Below are 23,314 nucleotides of genomic sequence, written 5' to 3'. Positions count from 1 at the left end.
AATATACACAGACTTGCAGCAGAAGTTGCAAATGTAGAAAGAGAAATCTGGATTGATTGCCCATGCCCCTTATATTCATTCATTCATTCATTCATTCATTCAAGTATTTAACAAATATGGAGTACCTACTTTAGGCACTGAGGAAGATAAGTGATGAATCTGCTTTGGTCCCAATTACCTGTGCTCTAGTTAGCTTTTTCCTGTTAATGGTTTTCCTTTGTGTTTCTGATCTTTTTCTGCCCCATTGCCACATTCTGACAATGTGAGTTAAACTTTTCCATCCTTCCTTCCTTCTTTCCTGTCTTCCACAAATGCAGTAGAACTCACTATCTATACCCAGAGTTGTACTCAGTGCTGGGATACACTGAGGGACCAAAAAAGTACCTTCTTCATGGAACTTACTATCTAGTTGAGGAGACAGATACTCAGCTAGACATGTCATAAGTAAATGCAAATGTACAAATGAGCCAAGTGTTAGGAAGGAGGGTTCTTTGATGTTACAAGAGCATATGACAAAATGAGTTGCCTCAAGGAAAATTCTTGAGTTAAGCTTTGGCCGGGGGTTTGACTGGGGTAGGGGATGAGAGGGAGATCATTTTGGACATTTGACATGTGCCGGGGGCTCGTGGAAGGAGGAAGCAGGTCATGTTCCAGAAGCTGAAAGGCTAGTGTGCTGAAGGTCAGAGTACAAGGGAAGATTTGCTGCAGGATGAGGGGGCAGACCATGCCAGACCCTCTTGGTCCTACAAAAAAAAAGTTGGTCTTTATTCTTACATCTCTGGGAAGACGCGTGGGTGTTCTAGAGGAGGTGGGATAGGTGGGCTTGGTGGAAGCACTCCCAATTTCAAAGCTTTGCACTCATCACCTGGCAGCATGAGCTAAGCCTCTACCAGTTGCAGGTGTCGCCCTGCCCTGAATCTCATGCCCATCCCCAAGGGTCTCTATCAGTGGAATTGCGAGATGTTGATCTTTGGGCAGAAGAAAATTTTTTGTTTTCATAAGCATTTGTTTATATAATCAGTGTTGGTCAGAATGTGCATTTGGTTTTAATTTTTCCATTTGGCATAAATTTCATAGCTGCCTATCAAGGTTCCATTCTTGTACTCGTTTTCACATATCAATGCATATTGTAATCCAAGAGCAGAGCCCAAACTTTACCTTAACTAACTAAAATTCACAATCGTGGTATAAACACAGCCCTGATTCATGAATTTACTAATGCAACATGACTGACCAAATGGGAAAGTGATGCTCTTCAATGTAAATGCATGGGTCTAGGTTGGGGAATAATAATACATGAGTTATTACACCTAGATGTGCGTAATCAATCTGATTGTGACCACGCTGCTCCAGTTGAGTGACAGAAACAGAGCACCTCATTTAACAACAGTATCATGTTGCCAGGGAGATTAGTAGAATCATAAGCAGAACTGTTAGGTCACCATGTTACTCACCCCAAGTCACACACTTGGCCACTTGGCCAAGCAATAACTTTCGGTTTTGCATTGCTAACTAAGGTCACACGTTTCCTATTAAAAGTAGGCTGGGTACTCTTCTCCTTCTGCCTTGGGTAGAGTTTTAGGTTTATGTCATCTGTCAATCAAGCTTCGCCTCTGTGATGTAATTACAGTGCCATCCATTGCTCATCTTGAACTTGCAGTTCTTGTAAGTTTCTCCTGTGGGCTATTGCAGATTGCACCAAAATGGATTTTTCCATCTTAGTTTTTTATGGCGGTTGAGCTGTAAATGTTAAAGTTGAGTGTGATGAAAAGCCGATATTGCAACATACCTTTCTGCTCAGATTGAGCCAATGAATGGACTGGATTTTTCTGCAGTACTCTGACAGTGCTTGTGAATACCCAGTCATATCTTTTTGGTTTTGTTCCTTTATACATTTTAGGTCTTATCTTTCTACTTCTGGTACTCTAAAATACTTTTCAGAAGGTGCAATCCTACCTAAGCTCATCTTTGAGTTGAGCTCACTGATAACACAACCTGACATATATTCATTTCTTCATTTGCCACTTTCATCATTCAACACTGTATTCATACTTTGAGCCAGGCATTTTGTTTTAGACCCTGGGAGTTGAGAGTGAACAAAATAAATTTCCTCCCTTCGTTGCACTTAGCCTCTAGAGTTCACAAGTAAGAAAGTAGAGTATATGGTATGTCAGGTGTGATGAGTGCCATGAAGAAAAAAAAAAAAAAAAAAAAAAAGCCAATCCAAAAATGGGCAGAAGACCTAAACAGACATTTCTCCAAAGACATACAAAAAAAAAAAAAAAAAAAAAAAAACTGCCTAAGGGATATAGAGAGTGTTGGAGATTCTATGGAGGTCAGAGAAGGCGTCAAATGATAAATGGTTTACAAAATGTTCCTTGCTAATCGACTGTTTCTGTGTCTAACAGTTAAATGTGACTAGTTTTGAGGCTTCCTCTGTCCTTCTAGTGCAGACAATTCAGGGTACATTGATGAGACATTTTCCCCCAAGTTTTAATGTATGAGGGCATTAAAGACTAAAAAAATTTCCTGAATCTCATTGTTGGGAGAAAAGTCCTACACAGAACATTTGTTAGTTGTCATCTGTAGAGATGATAATCCCTACCTCGCTGGGCTGTTCTGTAAGTCTTAGTATCCTTCTTTTTCTACGACTCTCCTCTCACAGCATATTTTTAAGTTATTATAATTAAACTTGTACAGTGTTGCACAGAATAGTACTTTCTTTGGCATTACGCTTATGGTTTTTTTTTAAAAAACTCATTGATCTTGATGTCCAGTTGACTCTTTTTTCTATTAAATGGTTTCATTAAGAATTGCCATTTTGACCCTTATATTCTGCAGGGATTTGATGCCAGTTACACTTTCTGCTGCTTTCGCTGACTAAATGGTGAACTTGCTGAAACCGTTAATGGCCTCTTTGTATTCATGCCGTGTAAACTGGATCTTACTGATTGATGCTTCTCCTTGATTTATGAATTAGAACAGAAATTGTTTGGGGCAGAAACAGGTAAAATGTCAGCAGGTGCTGTCTGGGGTTTTATACTTTTTCCTAGGATTTCGTTCAGGGCATATGATCCTTCATTCTCAATAGTTTATTGTGCACTTTGAAAATTTCTATCCCTTAATGCTTTTCTGGCAACTCGTGTTGGCTCTTCTGTTAATGTACCTTCTTCTTTCCAATAGTGGATTTCTGTGCTCTCTTGAGAGCCACTTTCATCGTTTTAACACTGTATTCCTTGGACCTCACATTCAGCCTGGAGCTGTTGCCCACACGATCCCCACCTTTTAGGACTATTTCATCACCCTGGGTTCTGGCCAGTTCCATCTGGCTGCTTTCAATCAGAGCCTTTCTTGAAGGAAGCTGACGTGTCAAGTCCTCAATTTACAGGTTTCCCTTGACTCTTGAAGTACTAGCCTGATTCAGACCTGACTAGAGCCACATCCCCCAAAGGAAATTCTCTAATATATAATTGTTTAAAGGTGCATTCAGTAACTGTGATATAAAGATCATATTTCCCTGAATTTAGGCAGATTATGGGCTATGTGACCTCTCTGAAGCTTGGTTTCAATATCTGTAACGTGTATTGAAATAACTTCCGTCATGGGGTTTATTGCTAGAATTAAATGTGATAGAAAGCACTGAGTAAGGTGTCTGACACAAGGTAGGACCCGAGAAATGTTATAATCCTTCTTCCCCCGACCCTATTACCTCCGTTTTATTTCCCTTGTCCTGAAATAGAAGAAATGCAATAATAACTGATACCTGTTAAAGTAAATTACATGTCACATTTTTATGGATAACTGTCTTCTCTTTGGCTTTCTTTAAGCTCATTTCATATAGTTTTTAACTGTCACAGGAGCTTTCTCTTTTGAATTTAAGTTATCTCAATCTTACAGTTTCCTTTCAACTTCTGAGCATTTTTCTTTTGCTGGAATATACTTCTTGAGAATCATAATGCTTCTCTGCAGGGTCACCCCTAACAAATGTTTTCACTTCTACAGTACTGCCATCCTCTTTCTTTTGCTTCGCTTTCTTTGCTCACCTTCACAATATCTACACAACAGACACGATATATAATATCTGCCATCTGGTAGATGTGCGCAGCTAGGCTTTTTTGAGTTTATTGCCTTGCCTTATAGTTGAGTCTGGCAAACCATGTGATACGGGGACACAAATTTCTGAGATTTTTATCAAAGTGATCCTTCTTTGTTGGCCGTAATTAAGTTAATGATGACTTTGTGACTCCCATTTGAGTGTTCTAAATGCAGTAGGTCTTCGGTATTTGAAGAGCTTAGTATTGTTCAATCCGCTTGACGACTGGTTAGCCACAGTCTTAACCAAAACCAGGTGCAGAAAACTTACAGGATAAACGTGGAGAGCTTGTTCTAGGAGTTCTTTTCACCTTAGGATTTCTTTTCAGATTTTAAGACCATTGTTAACCTTTATGGAATATATGAAAATTCATAAACTTAAATAAAATTGAAGACTTTAGTCCTACAATTATTCTTTTTATGTAAGATGGCAGCTGAGCTCACGGTCTACCTTTTGTGGATGTTATAAAATGTGCAAACATCAGCCTTGTCCCTAAATCATTATATGCTAAAGGAATCTTCTAATCAGTCAGTAAGTAGTTATTGAGCGCCTACCTATGTATATGTCTCCTAGATGCCAGAGAAGATTTGAAGTTGTAAAGAAGCAAAACAAAACAGTGTAGAATGGTATAAGGGCCTGGGGTAGGGGAATTGGGGCGATGTTATTAGAGGATAACACACATTTGCAACTAGTAGGTAAGCCCTGGAGATGTAATGCAGAGTTCAGTGATTGTAGTCAACAATACTATATTATAAACCTCAAAGTTGCGAAGAGACTGGATATTAATTGTCTTCACCAGGAAAGAAATAATAATTGTGAGACATGATAGATGTGTTAGTAATGCTACAGTATTGATCATTTTGCAATATGTGTATCAAATCATCCCTTAAACTTGCACAGTGTTACGTTTTATTGAAGTATAGTTGACTGGCAATATTGTATTAGTTTCAGGTGACAACGTAATGATTCAACATTTTTGTAGATTATGCTCCATCTAAAGATTTTACAAAATAATGGCTGTATTTCCCTGTGCTGCACATTACATCCTTGTTGCTTAACTTACATAATGTTATAATGTCAATTATATCTCATTGAAAAAAACAAACTACTTCTGAAGGCAGGAAATATACCTGTGTGGGAATACTAGTTACTGTAATAACAAACAATTTCTCTTTACACAGTTTACAGTGTACCTGTAGTACAGGTATAGAAATATTTTCCCAAATAGGTTAATGGGCTTGCTCCTGGTCATAGGTAATAAATGGCAGAGCTAGGGCATGATCCCAGGTCTCTTAGCTTCAAAGCTCCTATTGTTTTGTTTTATATAATGTCTCATATACCTCTCATGTACACCCAAGACAATTAGAGGACAAAACAATATAATTAAGATAATAAGGAAAATAAAAGTTCATAGAATAGAAAGATCCATGTGGACGGGAATCGTCCCTTACAAGCAGCAGTAGTTCTGGCTCAGGAGTTCCAGAGTCTGAGATGGCAGGCCTATCCGTAGGTAGCCCAGTTGAGATTTTCTGAAAGACACAATGTTGTTTTAGAAAGGTGAGGTACAGGGTTAGTGATTTGCTCAGATTAGTGGGTTGTTTTTCTGAGGTCATCTTTGGATCTTCATCTGCGATGTACATAGCATTGACTGTTTTCCAATTCTGAAAAGCAGTGATGAGTCTTTGAGGAACATATAACCTATTTTTTTTTTTTTTTTTTTTGCGGTGGGCGGGCCTCTCACTTTTGTGGCCTCTCCCGTTGCGGAGCACAGGCTCCGGACACGCAGGCTCAGTGGCCATGGCTCACGGGCCCAGCCGCTCCACGGCACGTGGGATCTTCCCGGACCGGTGTCCCCTGCATTGGCAGGCAGACTCTCAACCACTGCGCCACCAGGGAAGCCCTATAACCTATTTTTGTAGGCAGCTCTGCTACTGCATATTTTTAACTTTGTCAGAATTGACAGAGCGGGTGACATCCTGAGGATTTACTATACCTCAAGTGCAGGTGAGGTGATTTCATTGCATTGGCCTAATCAGCGTCTGTCTCATTTTGCCATGCTTCCTTTTTTTCAAACATTTTTATTGGAGATTAATTGCTTTACAATGGTGTGTTAGTTTCTGCTTTATAACAAAGTGAATCAGCTCTACATATACATATATTCCCATATCTCCTCCCTCTTGCGTCTCCCTCCCACCCTCCCTATGGCACCCCTCTAGATGGTCACAAAGCACTGAGATGATCTCCCTGCGCTATGTGGCTGCTTCCCAATAGCTATCTATTTTACATTTGGTAATGTATATATGTCCATGCCACTCTCTTACTTTGTCCCAGCTTACCCTTCCCCCTCCCGGTGTCCTCAAGTCCATTCTCTAGTAGGTCTCTGTCTTTATTCCTGTCTTGCCCCGAGGTTCTTCATGGCTTTTTTTTTTTTAGATTCCATATATATGTGTTAGCATACGGTATTTGCTTTTCTCTTTCTGACTTACTTCACTCTGTATGACAGACTCTAGGTCCATTCACCTCACTACAAATAGCTCAATTTCGTTTCTTTTTATGGCTGAGTAATAATCCATTGTATATATGTGCCACATCTTCTTTATCCATTCATCTGTCGATGGACACTTAGGTTGCTTCCATGTCCTGGCTATTGTAAATAGAGCTGCAGTGAACATTGTGGTACATGCCTCTTTTTGCATTATGGTTTTCTCGGGGTATATGCCCAGTAGTGGGATTGCTGGGTCGTATGGTAGTTCTATTTTTAGTTTTTTAAGGAACCTCCATACTGTTCTCCATAGTGGCTGTATCAATTTACATTCCCACCAACAGTGCAAGCGGGTTCCCTTTTCTTGTATAGGAATGCAAGACATTTCTGTGCATTAATTTTGTATCCTGTTACTTTACCAGATTCATTGATTAGCTCTAGTAGTTTTCTGGTAGCATCTTTAGGATTCTCTGTGTATAGTATCATGTCATCTGCAAACAGTGAGAGCTTTACTTCTTCTTTTCCGATTTGGATTCCTTTTATTTCTTTTTCTTCTCTGATTGCTGTGGCTAAAACTTCCAAAACTATGTTGAATAAGAGTGGTGAGAGTAGGCAACCTTGTTCCTGATCTTAGAGGAAATGGCTTCTGTTTTTCACCATTGACAACGATGTTGCCTATAGGTTTGCCATATATGGGCTTTATTATGTTGAGGTAAGTTCCCTCTGTGCCTACTTTCTGGAGGGTTTTTATCATAAATGGGTGTTGAATTTTGTCAAAAGCTTTTTCTGCATCTATTGAGACGATCATATGGTTTTATTTTTCAATTTGTTAATATGGTGTATCAGTTTGATCGATTTGAATGTATTGAATCCTTGCATTCCTGGGATAAACCCCAGTTGATCATGGTGTATGATCCTTTTAATGTGCTGTTGGATTCTGTTTGCTAGTATTTTGTTGAGGATTTTTGCATTCGTGTTCATCAGTGATATTGGCCTGTAGTTTTCTTTCTTTGTCATATGTTTGTCTGGTTTTGGTATCATAGTGATGGTAGCCTGGTAGAATGAGTTTGGGAGTGTTCCTCCCTCTGCTATATTTTGGAAGAGTTTGAGAATGATCGGTGTTAGCTCTTCTCTGAATGTTTGATAGAATTTGCCTGTGAAGGCATCTGGTCCTGGGCTTTTGTTTGTTGGAAGATTTTTAATCACAGTCCCAATTTCAGTGCTTGTGATTGGTCTGTTTATATTTTCTGTTTCTTTCCGCTTCAGTCTCAGAAGTTTGTGCATTTCTAAGAATTTGTCCATTTCTTCCAGGTTGTCCATCTTATTGGCATATAGTTGCTTGTAGTAATCATGATCCTTTGTATTTCTGCAGTGTCCGTTGTTACTTCTCCTTTTTTATTTCTAATTCTGTTGATTTGAGTCTTCTCCCTCTTTTTCTTGATGAGTCTGGCTAATGGTTTACCAATTTTGCTTATCTTCTCAAAGAACCAGCTTTTAGTTTTGTTGATCTTTGCTATTGTTTCCTTCATTTCTTTTTCATTTATTTCTGATCTGATCTTTATGATTTCTTTCCTTCTGCTAACTTGGGGGTTTTTTTGTTCTTCTTTCTCTAATTGCCTTAGGTGTAAAGGTAGGTTGTTTATTTGAGATGTTTCTTGTTTCCTGAGGTAGGATTGTATTGCTATAAACTTCCCTCTTAGAACTGCTTTTGCTGCATCCCATAGGTTTGGGGTCATTGTGTTTTCATTGTCATTTGTTTGTAGGAATATTTTGATTTCCTCTGATTTCTTCAGTGATCTCTTGGTTATTAAGTAATGTATTGTTTAGCCTCCATGTGTTTGTATTTTTTTACAGATTTTTTTCCTGTAATTGATATCTAGTCTCATAGCGTTGTGGTTGGAAAAGATACTTGGTACGATTTCAATTTTCTTAAATTTACCAAGGCTTGATTTGTGACCCAGGATATGATCTATCCTGGAGAATGTTCCATGACCACTTGAGAAGAAAGTGTATTCTGTTGTTTTTAGATGGAATGTTCTATAAATATCAGTTAAGTCCATCTTGTTTAATGTATCATTTAAAGCTTGTGTTTCCTTATTTATTGTCATTTTGGATGATCTGTCCATTGGTGAAAGTAGGATGTTAAAGTCCCCTACTATGATTGTGTTACTGTCGATTTCCCCTTTTATGGCTGTTAGCATTTGTCTTATGTTTTGAGGTGTTCCTGTGTCTTTTGGTGGGGGCATTTAATCCATTTACATTTAAGGTAATTATCGATATGTATGTTCCTATTACATTTTCTTAATTGTTTTGGGTTTATTACTGTAGGTCTTTTCCCTCTCTGTGTTTCCTACCTAGAGAAGTTCCTTTAGCATTTGTTGTAAAGCTGGTTTGGTGGTGCTGAATTCTGTTAGCTTTTGCTTGTCTGTAAAGGTTTTAATTTCTCCGTCAAATCTATATGAGATCCTTGCTGGGTAGAGTAATCTTGGTTGTAGATTTTTCTCCTTCATCACTTTAAATATGTCCTGCCACTCGCTTCTGGCTTACAGAGTTTCTGCTGAAAGAGCAGCTGTTAACATTATGGGGGTTCCCTTTTATGTTATTTGCTGTTTTTCCCTTGTTGCTTTTAATATTTTTTCTTTGTATTTAATTTTTGATAATTTGCTTAATATGTGTCTTGGCGTGTTTCTCCTTGCTTTTATCCTGTATGGGACTCTCTGCACTTCCTAGACTTGATTGACTGTTTCCTTTCCCATATTAGGGAAGTTTTCAACTGTAATCTCTTCAAATATTTTCTCAGTCCCTTTTCTGTTCTTCTTCTGGAATCCCTATAATTCGAATGGTGCATTTAATGTGGTCCCAGAGGTCTCTGAGACTGTGCCCAGTTCTTTTCATCATTTTTAATCTCCTCTGTGGTAGTTATTTCCACTCTTTTATCCTTATCCGTACTTCTGCCTCAGTTATTCTGCTATTGATTCTTACTAGAGAATTTTTAATGTCATTTTTTGTGTTGTTCATCATTGTTTGTTTGCTGTTTAGTTCTTTGGGTCCTTGTTAGACGTTTCTTGTATTTTCTCCATTCTGTTTCCAAGATTTTGGATCATCTTTACTATCATTACTCTGAATTCTTTTTCAGGTAGACTGCCTATTTCCTCTTCATTTGTTTGGTGTGATCGGTTTTCACCTTGCTCCTTCATCTGCTGTGTGTTTCTCTGTCTTCTCATTTTGCTTAACTTACTGTGTTTGGCGTCTCCTTTTCGCAGGCTGAAGGTTCGTAGTTCCTGTTGTTTTTGGTGTCTGCCCCCAGTGGGTAAGGTTGGTTCAGTGGGTTGTGTAGGTTTCCTGGTGGAGGGGACTGGTGCCTGTGTTGTGGTGGATGAGGCTGGATCTTGTCTTTCTGGTGGGCAGGACTGCATCTGGTGCTGTATTTTGGGGTGTCTTTGACCTTATTATGATTTTAGGCAGCCTCTCTGCTAATGAGTGGTGTTGTGTTCCTGTCTTGCTAGTTGTTTGGCGTAGGGTGTCCAGCGCTGTAGCTTGCTGGTCGTTGAGTGGTGCAGGGTCTTAGTGTTGAGATGGAGATCCCTGGGAGAGCTTTCGCCGTTTGTTATTACGTGGAGCCGGGAGGTCTCCGTTGGACCGATGTCCTGAGCTCAGCTCTCCCACCTCAGAGGCACAGGCCTGACACCTGGCCAGAGCACAAAGACTCCGTCAGCCACACAGCTCAGAACAAAAGGGAGAGAAAAAGAAAGAAAGAAAGTAAAAAATAAATAAAATAAAGTTATTAAAATAAAAAATTTTAATAAATTCTTTAAAATTTAAAAATTAAAAAGTAATAAGGCTTCCCTGGTGGCACAGTGGTTGAGAATCCACCTGCCAATGTAAGGGACACAGGTTCGTGCCCTGGTCCGGGAAGATCCCACATGGTGTGGAGCAACTAAGCCCGTACGCCACAACTACTGAGCCTGCACTCTAGAGCCCACAGGCCACAACTACTGAAGCCTGTGTGCCTAGAGCCCATGATCCACAACAAGAGAAGCCACCGCAGTGAGAAGCCCACGTATGACAATGAAGAGTAGCCCCCACTCACTGCCACTAGAGGAAAGCCCATGTGCAACAACTAAGACCCAACACAGCCAAAAATAAATAAATAAATAAATAAATTTATTTAAAGAAAAATAAAAAGTAATAAAACAAAAAGGTAAGAGAGAAGAGAGCAACCAAACCAAAAAACAAATCCACCAGTGATAACAAGAGCTAAAAACTATTCTAAAAAAACAAAGAAACACAAAAACGGACAGACAGAACCCTAGGACAAATGGTAAAAGCAAAGCTATACAGACAAAATCACACAAAGAAGCACACATATACACAGTCACAAAAAGAGAAAAAGGAAAAATATATATATATATTTAAAAAAGGGAAGAGAGCAACCAAATCAGTAAACAAATCTACCAATGATAATAAACTCTAATTACTAAACTAAGTTAAACATAAAACCAGAAACAAATTAGATGCAGAAAGCAAACCCCAACTGTAGTTGCTCCCAAAGTCCACCGCCTGAATTTTGGGATGATTTGTTGTCTATTCAGGTATTGCAGAGATGCAGGGTACATCAAATTGATTGTGGAGATTTAATCTGCTGCTCCTGAGGCTGCTCGGAGAGATTTCCCTTTGTTTTCTTTGTTAGAACAGCTCCCGGGGGTTCAGCTTTGAATTTGGCCCCACCTCTGCATGTAGTTGCCTGAGGGCTTCTATTCTTTGCTCAGACAGGATGGGTTAAAGGAGTGGCTGATTAGGAGGCTCTGGCTCACTCAGGCCGGGACGAGGGAGGGGTACGGAATGTGAGGTGAGCCTGCAGCTGCAGAGGCCAATGTGACATCGCAACAGCCTGAGGTGCGCCGTGTGTTCTCCCGGCGAAGTTGTCCCTGGATCACGGGACCCTGGCAGTGGTGGGCTGCACAGGCTCCCCGGAAGGGGGGTGTGGATAGTGACCTGTGCTCGCACACAGGCTTCTTGGTGGCGGCAGCAGCAGCAGCCTTAGCGTTTCACGCCCATCTCTGGAGCTCCTTTAAGCAGTGCTCTTAATCCCCTCTCCTTGCACACCCCGAAACAGTGGTCTCTTGCCTCTTAGGTAGTTCCAGACATTTTACCGGACTCCCTCCCCGCTAGCTGTGGCACACTAGCCCCCTTCAGTCTGTGTTCACACAGCCAACCCCAGTCCTCTCCCTGGGATCTGACCTCAGCTCCCAGACCCCACCCGTCCCAGCTGGTAAGCAGACAAGGCTCTCGGGCTGGTGAGTGCTGGTCGGCACCGATCCTCTGTGCGGGAATCTCTCCGCTTTGCCCTCCGCACCCCGGTGGCTGTGCTCTCCTCCACGGCTCTGAAGCTTTCCCTCTCCGCCACCCACAGTCTCCACCCAGGAAGGGGCTTCTAGTGTGTGGAAACCTTTCCTCCTTCACAGCTCCCTCCCAGAGGTGCAGGTCCTGTCCCTATTCTTTTGTCTCTTTTTTTTCTTTTTTCTTTTTCCCTGCCCAGGTACGTGGAGAGTTTCTTGCCTTTTGGGAAGTCTGAGGTCTTCTGCCAGCGTTCAGTGGGGTTCTGTAGGAGTTGTTCCACATGTAGTTGTATTTCTGATGTGTTTGTGGGGAGAAAGGTGATCTCCACATCTTACAACTCCGCCATCATGAAGGTCTCTCTGCCATGCTTGCTTTTCCGTCAAATACGTTCTCCCATCATCTTTAGTATTTGGTTGGCCAAAAAGTTCGTTTGGGTTTTTCCATAAGATGTTACAGAAAAATCTGAAGGAACTTTTTGGCCAACCCAATGTAAAGACTGTGTGAAGAATAGTTGAGGGATAATTGAAGTAATGTTTGTGTGGGGAGTAATCCTGTATTTTCATGTAGCATGGTGGTAGAATAAGATATTTTCTTCGCATATCAAATGGTGCTCACTCACTGAAGTCTCTTGGTCACTAATGAATTACATGAGGTTGAATAGCTTCAGAAAAATGACTGGTTCACCGTGTTGACAGATTCATCTCCTCGGTAGTAAAGGAAGTAATGCAGGTAAACTCTTGCTCTGGACCCTATTCTGACCAACCCCAAGGTGGGTGAAGTGGAAGGGGTCAGTGCAGCCACGGGCTGACCTGTGGGAAGGTGGCCACTGAGGACCCTTAGAACTTCAGAGGTCTTGCCCACCACAGAGGGGCTTTGGGCAGTCTGGTGTGTTCCCAGGATATTAAGAAGGGAAATTTCAAAAGGGTTCCTGACCCAGATGAAGAACCTCTCGAGGCAATGAGAGAATTTGCAGGTGGGATTGCTGGCCAGCTGGGAATCATCTTTGTGAAATTGTGGAGAATGGAAAGTTGCCCAGAACCTGGAGAGAGATTAATGTCCTCATTTCCCCCCAAAGAGGAAAGAAGGTGGAGTTCGGGAACTAATGACCATTGAACTTCATGTTGATCTTGAAAAAGAGTTGTAGACTCTGCAAGATTCCAATGATGAGGTGAAACATTTTTTAAAGGATGTGATGATCATAAAAATCAGCCAGGTTCATTAAGGACAAATTATGCCTCTGACTGCCTCTTATGATAGGGTTATTAGAGGAGGAATCAGGAAATCCTATAGGTGTGGCATATCCAGTTTTCACCAAGCATTTGTGAGAGTCATTCAAAGTATTGTGGATGGGAAGGATTAATTTGGATTGGGTGATAGTACAGTGAGGTGGATTCATAAACTCGTTAACAATCATCCACGTTTTGCTGACCTAGTAAACTCCTGGCAACTTCCTAACTGTGGGAGGTTTAATTAATTCATGAATGGCACATGCCAAATTATGTCCCCAAAGCCCATTGGTAAATTGTTTTTCTTGAATTTGTGACCCATTTTTCTATGGACAGTTTCCCTTTTGAACTCATTATGTATTATGCGTGTAAGAATTTGGGTGATACAACTCTTCTATAAGACTGTAATCCTAGAATGAGTTTTGAGCTCCAATACAGAAAACAGAGACATAACCATCTCCCTCTGCTGCAGGGGTAAGGGGCTGTGGGTGTTGGGTGGTAGGTAGTAGGGTGGGTAGAGACCACCTTGTTTCCCATGGCATTGGTCCTCCCAAGGGTTAGAAGTAGGGATTGTGGGGGCCTTTCTGTCAGTACCATTCAGGGCCCACAAGTTTGTACTGTATCTTTGACTGAATTGAAAAACCCTGGAAACGATTGAAAGTTTTTAAAGTAGAGGAACAACATCATTGGTCAGATTTGTATTTTAGAAATATTGCTGTGGCTGCAATTTGGATAATGCATTTGATAGGGTAAAACTTTAAGTAGAGAAACAAAAGATTATGCCAGTAACCCAGGTGAGAGATAATGGTAGTGGTGGGAATGAAGTAAAGTTGGGTGTATTTGAGAGAGATTTGGTAAGTAGAATTTACATGACTTGGTAGTAGATTGAATGTGGGGAAAGAGGGAGAGTAAGGAATCTAGAAGGGATGACTCCCAAGTTTCTGACTTGGGCATCTGAGTGGGTCGTGGTAGCCTGTATTGACATGAGAGACAGCATAAAGAGAAGACAGGAAAAGGATCAGTTTGGGCCATGAGGACTCAAGAGGTGCCTATGGGACATCAAGTAGAGATGTCCCAGTAAACTAACAGAATATAACAGTAAAATTAATTTCTTAGATCATAGCTGTGGCGATAAGCAGTTAAGGAGAGAGGCCTGGCTAAAGATACAACACTGAGTTTATTTCATTCCCTTTACATCCACCAAGTGAGACCCCACTCTAGACACCTTCCTTCTGTATAGAGATTCTTTTTTTTTTAAATTGAGATATAACTGTGAGATAGCATTATATTTCAGGTGTACAAAATGATTCAACATTTGTATACATTGCAACATGATCACCATAATAAGTCTAGTTAATATCCATCACCATACATGGTTACAAAATTTTTTTTTCTTGTGATGAAGACTTTTAAGATCCACAGTTGACCCTCTACCAATGAGGGCATTAGGGGCACCAACTCTCTGTGCAGCTGAAAATCTGCATATAACTTATAGTTGGCCCTCTGCGTCCACGGTTTCTCCCAACCACGGATCATGTAGTACTGTAGTATTTACTGTTGAAAATAATCCATGTGTAATTGGATGCATACAGTTCAAACCCATGTTCTTCAAGGGCCAACTGTATTCTCTTGGCAACTTTCAAGTACGTAATACAATGTTACTAACTATGGTCGCCATGCTGTACATTACATCACCATGACATTTATTTTATAGCTGGAGGTTTGTACATTTTTAGTGATATTTTACTGTATATCATTATCTCCTTAAGAGCATAAGTGCCACTAAGCTCATGTACTTATTCAATTCAAACTGTTCTATCTACAGGATTCTGGTTCCACGCAATTATGACTGTAGTAAGTAAAGAATAAACACATCAGGGTCTCCTAGATATTTCAAAGCATTCTGCTTCATCGTTAATCATGATAGTAGCCTGGTAAAACAGAAGTTTTATAAGTATCTCCTGAATGGTAATCTGCAATGCCTGTTAATTTAAGAGAAAATATGGTCTCAGAAATTAATTTTACTGTTATATTCTGTGGTCTTATAAATCACACTCTCTGGTGCATGAAAAATTAAAAAGAGCAATTGATACATTTTTCAACTTGTTAACATTTTTGAAACCAAACCAGGTCCTAGACATGACATTTTTGCATTGCTGTTGGAATTTCCATGCCCAGCGTCTATGTTCATTCTGTCCCATTATTTATTTTGGCTCCAGTGTTTGGCTTCTTCTTTGAAGTAGTTTGCTTTCAGTGTTTACAAAAGTGGACTTCCACAGCCAAAGAAAGGATGGGTAATGAGTCCGTCTGAAAGTGTTACAATTTTTGTTCGTAATGGAATAGGGTCACTCTACTATAATTGTTGTGAAAGCAAGGCAGAATGCCTAGGCAGTGTCAATTACTTGGCTGTTTTCAGTATGCATATGGCATACACACACGTGCACACACACAAGATCCCCGGTGCCTTATTTTGGTAATACTCTACTTCTGAATTCCATTGTAAAAAAGAAAAAGATAGAGTACAGTTTTAATGAAATGCAGTGCAAATGAATGATTGCTGACTTAAAACTAGGTCTCTGTTAATGTGCTCGTGATTCTCTGTTAATACTGAGGTGGAAAGCTGTATTGCTTTTGTGGCGAGCATTGTGAAATGAAACGGATACAATCAAGAGCCTTTTCCTTTTTATTGTTTGTCTGCCTTATGTATAAAATACTTTGATTAAGTTGTAGCCCACTGTAAAATTAAATATAAATTGTGATGCTGTGTATATTTTTGGTACTTTATGGTTGAAGTTTTTTCTCTTTAAATTTTTGATTATTTATGCTACATTATATACCTTCTTTCTGCAGTATACAGTAGACTTACCCAGGGGCATTCAAATGGGGCACAGAACTCAAATTTTTCTTTTTGAATTAACAATATTCCAGTAGGAGCTTAATGAAAGTTTCTTGAATGAAATCAGTGAACACTTAGATAATGATTATAGATATAAATGCTGTGTTAGCAAATCATAAAAACAAAGTCATGCTTTTTCTTTTTAACTTTTTCTATCTCTAGACTTAACTTTGCCTATGACAGAACCTTACAGTTTAAAAGATGGTCTTTGGAGTTAGGCTGACTGAGTTCAAATCTGAGCCATCAGTTTCTAACCATGTGACCTTGGACAAGCTTTGAACTTCTTTAAATCTCAGTTCCGTCCTCTGTGAAGGGTTAACCCATATGGATTTTGTTAGCACTAAATGAGAGAATATGTGTAAAGCCTTCAGTGCCTTCATACAGTAAGTTCCTGATAAGGATTAGCTATTATTCCATTGTGTATATATGCCACATCTTCTTTATCCATTCATCTGTCGATGGACACTTAGGTTGCTTCCATGTCCTGGCTATTGTAAATAGAGCTGCAGTGAACATTGTGGTACATGACTCTTTTTGAATTATGGTTTTCTCAGGGTATATGCCCAGTAGTGGGATTGCTGGGTCATATGGTAGTTCTATTTTTAGTTTTTTAAGGAACCTCCATACTGTTCTCCATAGTGGCTGTATCAATTTACATTCCCACCAACAGTGCAAGAGGGTTCCCTTTTCTCCACACCCTCTCCAGCATTTATTGTTTGTAGATTTTTTGATGATGGCCATTCTGACTGGTGTGAGGTGATAACCTCATTGTAGTTTTGATTTGCATTTCTCTAATGATTAGTGATGTTGAGCATTCTTTCATGTGTTTGTTGGAATCTAAAAAAAAAAAAATGTAAAATTGATAGCTAGTGGGAAGCAGCCGCATAGCACAAGGAGATCAGCTCGGTGCTTTGTGACCACCTAGAGGGGGGTGGATAGGGAGGGTGGGAGGGAGGGAGACAAAAGAGGGAAGAGATATGGGAACATATGTATATGTATAACTGATTCACTTTGTTATAAAGCAGAAACTAACACACCATTGTAAAGCAATTATACTCCAATAAAGATGTTAAAAAAGAAAGATTAGCTATTATTATTGTATCTGCCTCTTCAGCCTATACCCCACCTTCACACTACCCAGTAGGCTTATGTTTGTCCCTTAGATTGTGTTTTTTTCTTTAATCACTGATTCAATGCCATCTTAGAATGTTTTGCCAGATTTTTTTTCACCTTTCTGTTAAAACTTTCCCATGGTTTTTCTGGGTCATGAGTCATATCTCTTGTTTCGGTGAAAGCTGACATTCTACTGAAGTTCATCAGTTCCCTAACTAGACCTCCACGCATCTGTGGTTCTTTGGAATATTTTATCTTGCAGGGGATGTTGCTCTACATCTATCCTCTCTTCCTCCCTCCCCTCTAAAACAAGCCTTCCATTGAGTTTATTTGTAGAGCATGTTTGGTTCCTTTTTTGAGTTACTTTGCAGAAAGTAAATTAAGCCATGGAACCATCATACACATACCTCATACCAGAGCTTCTCTTCCTCTTAAGGGCTAATTTGAAAGCTTATCTTAAAGAACCTGCCCCTCTTGGGAATTCTCTGGTGGTCCAGTGGTTAGGACTCCACACTGTCACTGCTGAGGGCCTGGGTTCAATCCCTGGTTGGAGAACTAAAAATCCCAGAAGCCGCATGGTGCGGCCAAAAAAAAGAAAAAAGAATCTGCCCCTCTTTAGAAGATCCACTATTTCTAACCAAATTCAACTTTATTTATGTTTTATTTCTTTTTTTCCTCTTTGTCTTTTTTTCCCCATTTCCATTATACCCCATTCTTTAAGATGTGGATGAATGCCTGGAACCAGATATCTGCACAAATGGTACTTGCTCCAACCTCGAAGGATCCTACATGTGTTCATGCCACAAGGGCTATACCCCAACTCCAGACCACAAGCACTGTAAAGGTAAATACTGTGATCAGATGTCTCATTTTTATTTGAACTGCACTTAAAAACATATTAGAGTAACTAGCCTAAAAAAAGGGAAACATACTACCTGTCATTTATTTTGATTGAGCTACTTGGAGCACATTTTGGTTGGCATCTTTGAAAGTGACTCTTCATGGTGATTAAATACAGACCCTATCTGTTTACATAGAGAAAAACTGTTTTTTTTAGAGAACATCTGTAAACCACAGATCTATTTTATTTCTTCCAGTTATAAAAACAATACATGCAGTTGTACAACTCTGTGAATATACTAAAAACTATTGAATTGTACACTTTAAATAGATGAATTATGTGGTGTGTGATTTTTATTTCAATAAAATTGCTATTAAAAAACACGCATTTGCTATATGAAATGTAGCAAATGCTGAAAGGTAAAAAAGATAAAGTAATAATCTTTCAACCTCATTTGTGGATATTCGTATCTCATGGGTATTTTATATCATTATGTTCTGTGTACAGTTTTCTATCTTGCTTTTTGTCATTTAATAGTATATCATGAACATTTTACATTTCATTAATAACTCTTTTCAAACATTAGTTTTAAAGGCAGTGTAATATCCCGGCATATTGCTGTGTCACCATTTTCTTGCTGTTCTTCAGGTGTTGAACAACATACTTTTTCCAGCTTATTATGTAAAAATAAAACCTAACAGGCATCTCTTTAAAACATAAACCTTTGCCTGAATTTTCGGATTACTTCCTTATTTATAAAAGTGGAATAATCAGGCAAAATGTTCTGTGTTTAACTATTTCAGTAGAAGACCACTAATTTCTAATTTTAAAATGTGTGTTTCTTTTACTTCTAAAAGATTTAATATGTATTTTATGTGCTAATTTCCTAAACACTTCTAATTATTAAACACTTATTTCATACATCTGTTAAACATTTATATTTCCTCTTTTGTAAATTTGTTAATATCTTTTCCCATTAATCAAGTTTTTAAGTCAATGTGTATGAACACTTTATATATAGGATATATATATATAAACCTGTGTACAGTGTATATATTTAATGTATACCGTTTTCTTTAGAAATAAATTAATAAATGTAATTAATTAATAAATGTAATTTGTCCAAGGTTTTGCTAATTTTTTAAATAATTTTTTAAGAAGTTTTCATTTTTTCTGTGGTTAAATCTATGGATTGTTTCCCTTCTGCTATCTTCCATCACTTTTATACCTAAAAGCATGCTCTCTCAAAGGGAGAAAGAGGAAATAAGTAAAAATTTTTTTCTTTACTGTCTCAGTGAAAGTGAAGGATCTAGGGTAATGGTTAATTTATCACTGTGGTAGGGAAGCAGTAAACAGATACCCTACTACTGACCTGTAAGAATTGAAGCATCTTCCACTGGCAGTAGGGAATTCACAGACATCTGTATTTGCTGCCTTACTCCTTCCATACAGCAGAATACTGTCCACTCCCAGGAGAACGTATGAAGTAGGCACATCTCCCTTTTCTCCTGGTCCTTTCCCACATCCATAGCTTTCCTTCTGAATCCTTAAGCTGGGCATCTCCTCAGAAAAAGTTAAACATGAGAATCACTTGAAATGTATTATATCTTCCTTACATACAGGACTAATGGTGGCTGAAGGTCTCCACGTTGGAAGCCATTGTTAATCTTTATTTGCTTGCTGTATCTGGTTTATTGCCATAACCTGTCATGTTACTTTCTCTTCCCAGTCTGCCTGCTGCTTTTCATCTGCTTAGTCATAAAAACCCTTGTAATCGGCCCGCACTTCATATTCCAAATTTGTCACCACTGCTTTCTTCAGTTTGCAGTCTCTGTCCCATCCAACTGGTGTCACAACTGCCCTGGGTATATTCTGTGCTTATTTTGACTCAAGTACTTGCTCATAATTATCCTGCCCTGCACACTCATCTTCTTTCTCACTACTGACCTGAATCCTGGCTCTTCCAGGGATTCACTATACCACCTTGGATAAATAATCTCAGGTTTCCTGATATCATGTCATCCCTAAAATTCGAGGATTGGACTCTCTAGAGGGAAAATGCCCAGAGTAAATACATGTTGAATGAATGACTCATTACCACCGTCTTCCTCTTGGCATTGCCATCCCAGATGAGCCTGCTCCTCTCTAGTCAGTCCCCCTACTACCTGAGAATTCACACCATCAATTGATGCCACCCCTAGGAACACTCGTATTTTCTAGTATCTGGGGCACTCTGCTGGGCTGCTGCAGAAGCTTCTATTCATCCTTCCTTTCCTTCCTCTCAAGTGTATGAAGGAACCAACATGTTCCAGGCACTACGTATGTTACCAAGAGGCTGAACTCTCTCAAAGAACTATTACTCATTGGAAGCGATGCAAACCTGCATCAGATAATTGGAGACAATAAAGTACTAAGTGATGAAAGTTAAGTTGTCAGTGATGTCATGTGAATGTCATGTACTCCTGACATTATGTGAGGACCAAAGCACTTCACCTCTGTGCTGTTCTTTCCAAAAACCTGTAACCCCAGTCTTAATCATGAGAAAAACATCAGACAAGTCCAAATTGGGGACATTCTATGGAATTCTGGCCCATATCCTCAAGGCAATTGACGTTGTCAAAATAAGGAAAGACTGACTGGAGAGATGAGACACCTGCATATAATGTGTTCCCCTGGATTGTATCCTGGAACAGAAAGAGGACCTGCATAGAAAAACTGGTGAAATCCAAATAAGTCTGGAGTTTCTTTTTTTTTTTTTCTTTTAAAAGGCAGTATGTCATATTCTAGCTGTGATACTCTGAAGCTGTGTTAGCTTGGGTAAGTTATCTCATTTCGCCAAGCCTTACTTGCTCATCTGCAAGAAGGTAACAATAATGGCATCTGTGAGGACTGATGTGAGGATTGCATGAGATAATATAGGGTAATGAGATATCAGAGATAATACATGGAGGATGAGATATAAGGCAGGGGCAGAGCATGACATTTTGTGGTAGATGTTGTTATTCACCGAATAATAGGCATGAACAAAGTTCTGCTGAAGCCAAGAAGTGTGTGACTAATTCAGATTGCATGCTTCTGGGAAGGCTTTGCAGAGGTGTCGCTATTTGAACTTGGTCTTAAAATATTGAATACAGAAGGGAGAAAACCTTAGCAGGCAGAGGAAACAGCACTGCATTGACTGTGTCTTCACCTCACTCAGTGTACTGACAACTCTTTTCAGGTTGTAAATACATTATCTAGTGTATTAATCCATTACTTATTTGTATCTTTTTATATTTGTATCTTTGTATTTCTTTGTACATTTTAGTGCTGTATGTACTAAATGTATAAATACCCTAGAGATAGTCTCTATTTTAACTCTGAGCAGGACTTATCTTAGTAATATGTGCAAAAAGTCCCTTAAAGAAATACCTTTTGGGACTTCCCTGGTGGCACAGTGGTTAGTAATCTGCCTGCCAATGCAGGGGACACGGGTTCGAGCCCTGGTCCGGGAAGATCCCATATGCCACAGAACACCTAAGCCTGTATGCCACAACTACTGAGCCTGCGCTCTAGAGCCCAAGAGTCACAACTACTGAAGCCCACATGCCTAGAGCCCGTGCTCCGCGAAAAGAGAAGCCACCACAGTGAGAAGCCCACACACCGCAATGAAGAGTAGCCCCTGCTCACCGCAACTAGAGAAAGCCTGCGTGCAGCAACGAAGACCCAACGCAGCCAAAATAAAAATAAAATAAATAAATTGATTTAAAAAACCAAACAAACAAATACCTTTTGTGAAGAATAATATTTTCTGTTCATCTCTTGGCACAAGAGAGAGAAGACATTTGTCCTGCGTGCCTATTTTATTAGAAAGTGTTCTTTTGTCATAGGAATTTTGTCCCTCATCAGAAAAGAAAGAATGCTTTTTAATGTGTAGAATTATGCTGCCTCTGTTCCTGTGTCCTTTTAAAGACCCAGCGATCACCTCATCCAAGATAACAGAGTTGCCTTGAGTTTTTCCAAATATGTGCATCATCACTTATAATGAATTACTTCTGACAGTCTTCCCAACATAAATGAGTAACTTACGTAAGATGTCTGGTGTATCCTGACAGTACTTGGAATGGAGGGTCTAGTCTTGCTGCAAACATCCTCATATGGGAATGCTTAATTTTCCATCTTCTTTGAGAAAGTCAAAAAGAGGCCAAAGCATTAAAAATGTTGTCAGACATTACGTGAGATCCAACCAGCTACATGAGCTATTGTTGGTCTTAAATTCTTGAACTGACGTCTCAAGTATTTTATAGAATGTGCTGAAAGAAAACATGGTGTGGGCTCGGCTTTGCTGTCGACCACTTGAAAAGCTAGTAGACTGAGAATGCTGGAAAGGTGTAAAATCATTCGTCAGACAAAATTCTTATTTAATTTCTCTATTGGTAGTCAACAGTTGACAGCCAGGAATTATATATAAACAAAAGGGATCAACTTCACAATAAGTGAAACAAAAGTTTCTAGTAAACTCAAGTAATTTCTGCAAGAAATTAACTCAGAAACAAATTTCTGAACTCCAGTTACATTAATAGTCAATGTGAGCTTTTTCAGGAAACATAATCTGACACCTTGCTTGCATGAAGATAAAATTCAAAAGGTTAATGCCTCACTAGAGGTTACGAAATGCAACTTTGCTCGGGAAACAGGTAGTTGTCAGTGATACTTGAGGGAAAGGACTGTGCAGTTAATTGAGTTCTCCTGGCAAAAACTTGTAGATGCAAGGGGGGAAAGTGGTGGAAGAGGGGCGTGTTGGTGGGATGAATTGGGAGATTGGGATTGACATGTATACACTAATATGTATAAAATGGATAGCTAATAAGAACCTGCTATATAAAAAAATTTTTTTAAAACCTTGTAGATGCATTTTAAGTAACAGGATATTTTCAGAAGGAAGCACTAGTCAGACATTGATCTTCAGGACATGATTTCCTTAAAACAAGTTCTGCTCTTTTAAGATCAGGACTCCTCTCTCCCACCCTGTGTACAGGGCTGGTGTGTTTTCATCCATTGTCTCCACTAATCCTCACAGCAAACCTGTAGTGGAGGTGGTGAAGCTCAGTCCTACCATATTTTAATAATCATAAACTCTTACAAACTGACTGTCTCTTCAGCAGAACATTCTGAGGCTGTATCCACATAGAGAAGGCAACACAGCACTATCTAATTAGATCAGACCAACCTGACAGCCAAACAAAAGTGTTCAAGGTATTGAGGAGGCCAGGCTTTTCTTCATTCGTGTAAATTCATATCCACGACTAGGAAACTTATAAAGAATTATGTTCTTTCTCAGTCA

At 39.4% G+C, this 23,314-nt stretch overlaps 1 protein-coding gene across 4 annotated transcripts in view; it reads left to right on the top strand.

The window, feature by feature from the left end:
- The window catches only part of LTBP1 (latent transforming growth factor beta binding protein 1), a 437,031-nt gene that overhangs the window by 316,438 nt on the left and 97,279 nt on the right, over window positions 1-23,314 (top strand). For all 4 annotated transcript variants that reach the window (XM_007450947.1, XM_007450950.1, XM_007450949.1 and 1 more), the window contains one exon: window positions 17,872-17,994. In XM_007450947.1, coding sequence (XP_007451009.1) covers window positions 17,872-17,994 — 123 coding nt within the window. The remainder of the gene's footprint in view (window positions 1-17,871; window positions 17,995-23,314) is intronic.

Source organism: Lipotes vexillifer, unplaced genomic scaffold, assembly GCF_000442215.2.
Source record: "Lipotes vexillifer unplaced genomic scaffold, Lipotes_vexillifer_v1.1 scaffold776, whole genome shotgun sequence".
NCBI lineage: Eukaryota > Metazoa > Chordata > Mammalia > Artiodactyla > Lipotidae > Lipotes > Lipotes vexillifer.
Note: the sequence above shows the minus strand (reverse complement) of the source record. Positions and strands in the feature narration are given on the sequence as shown.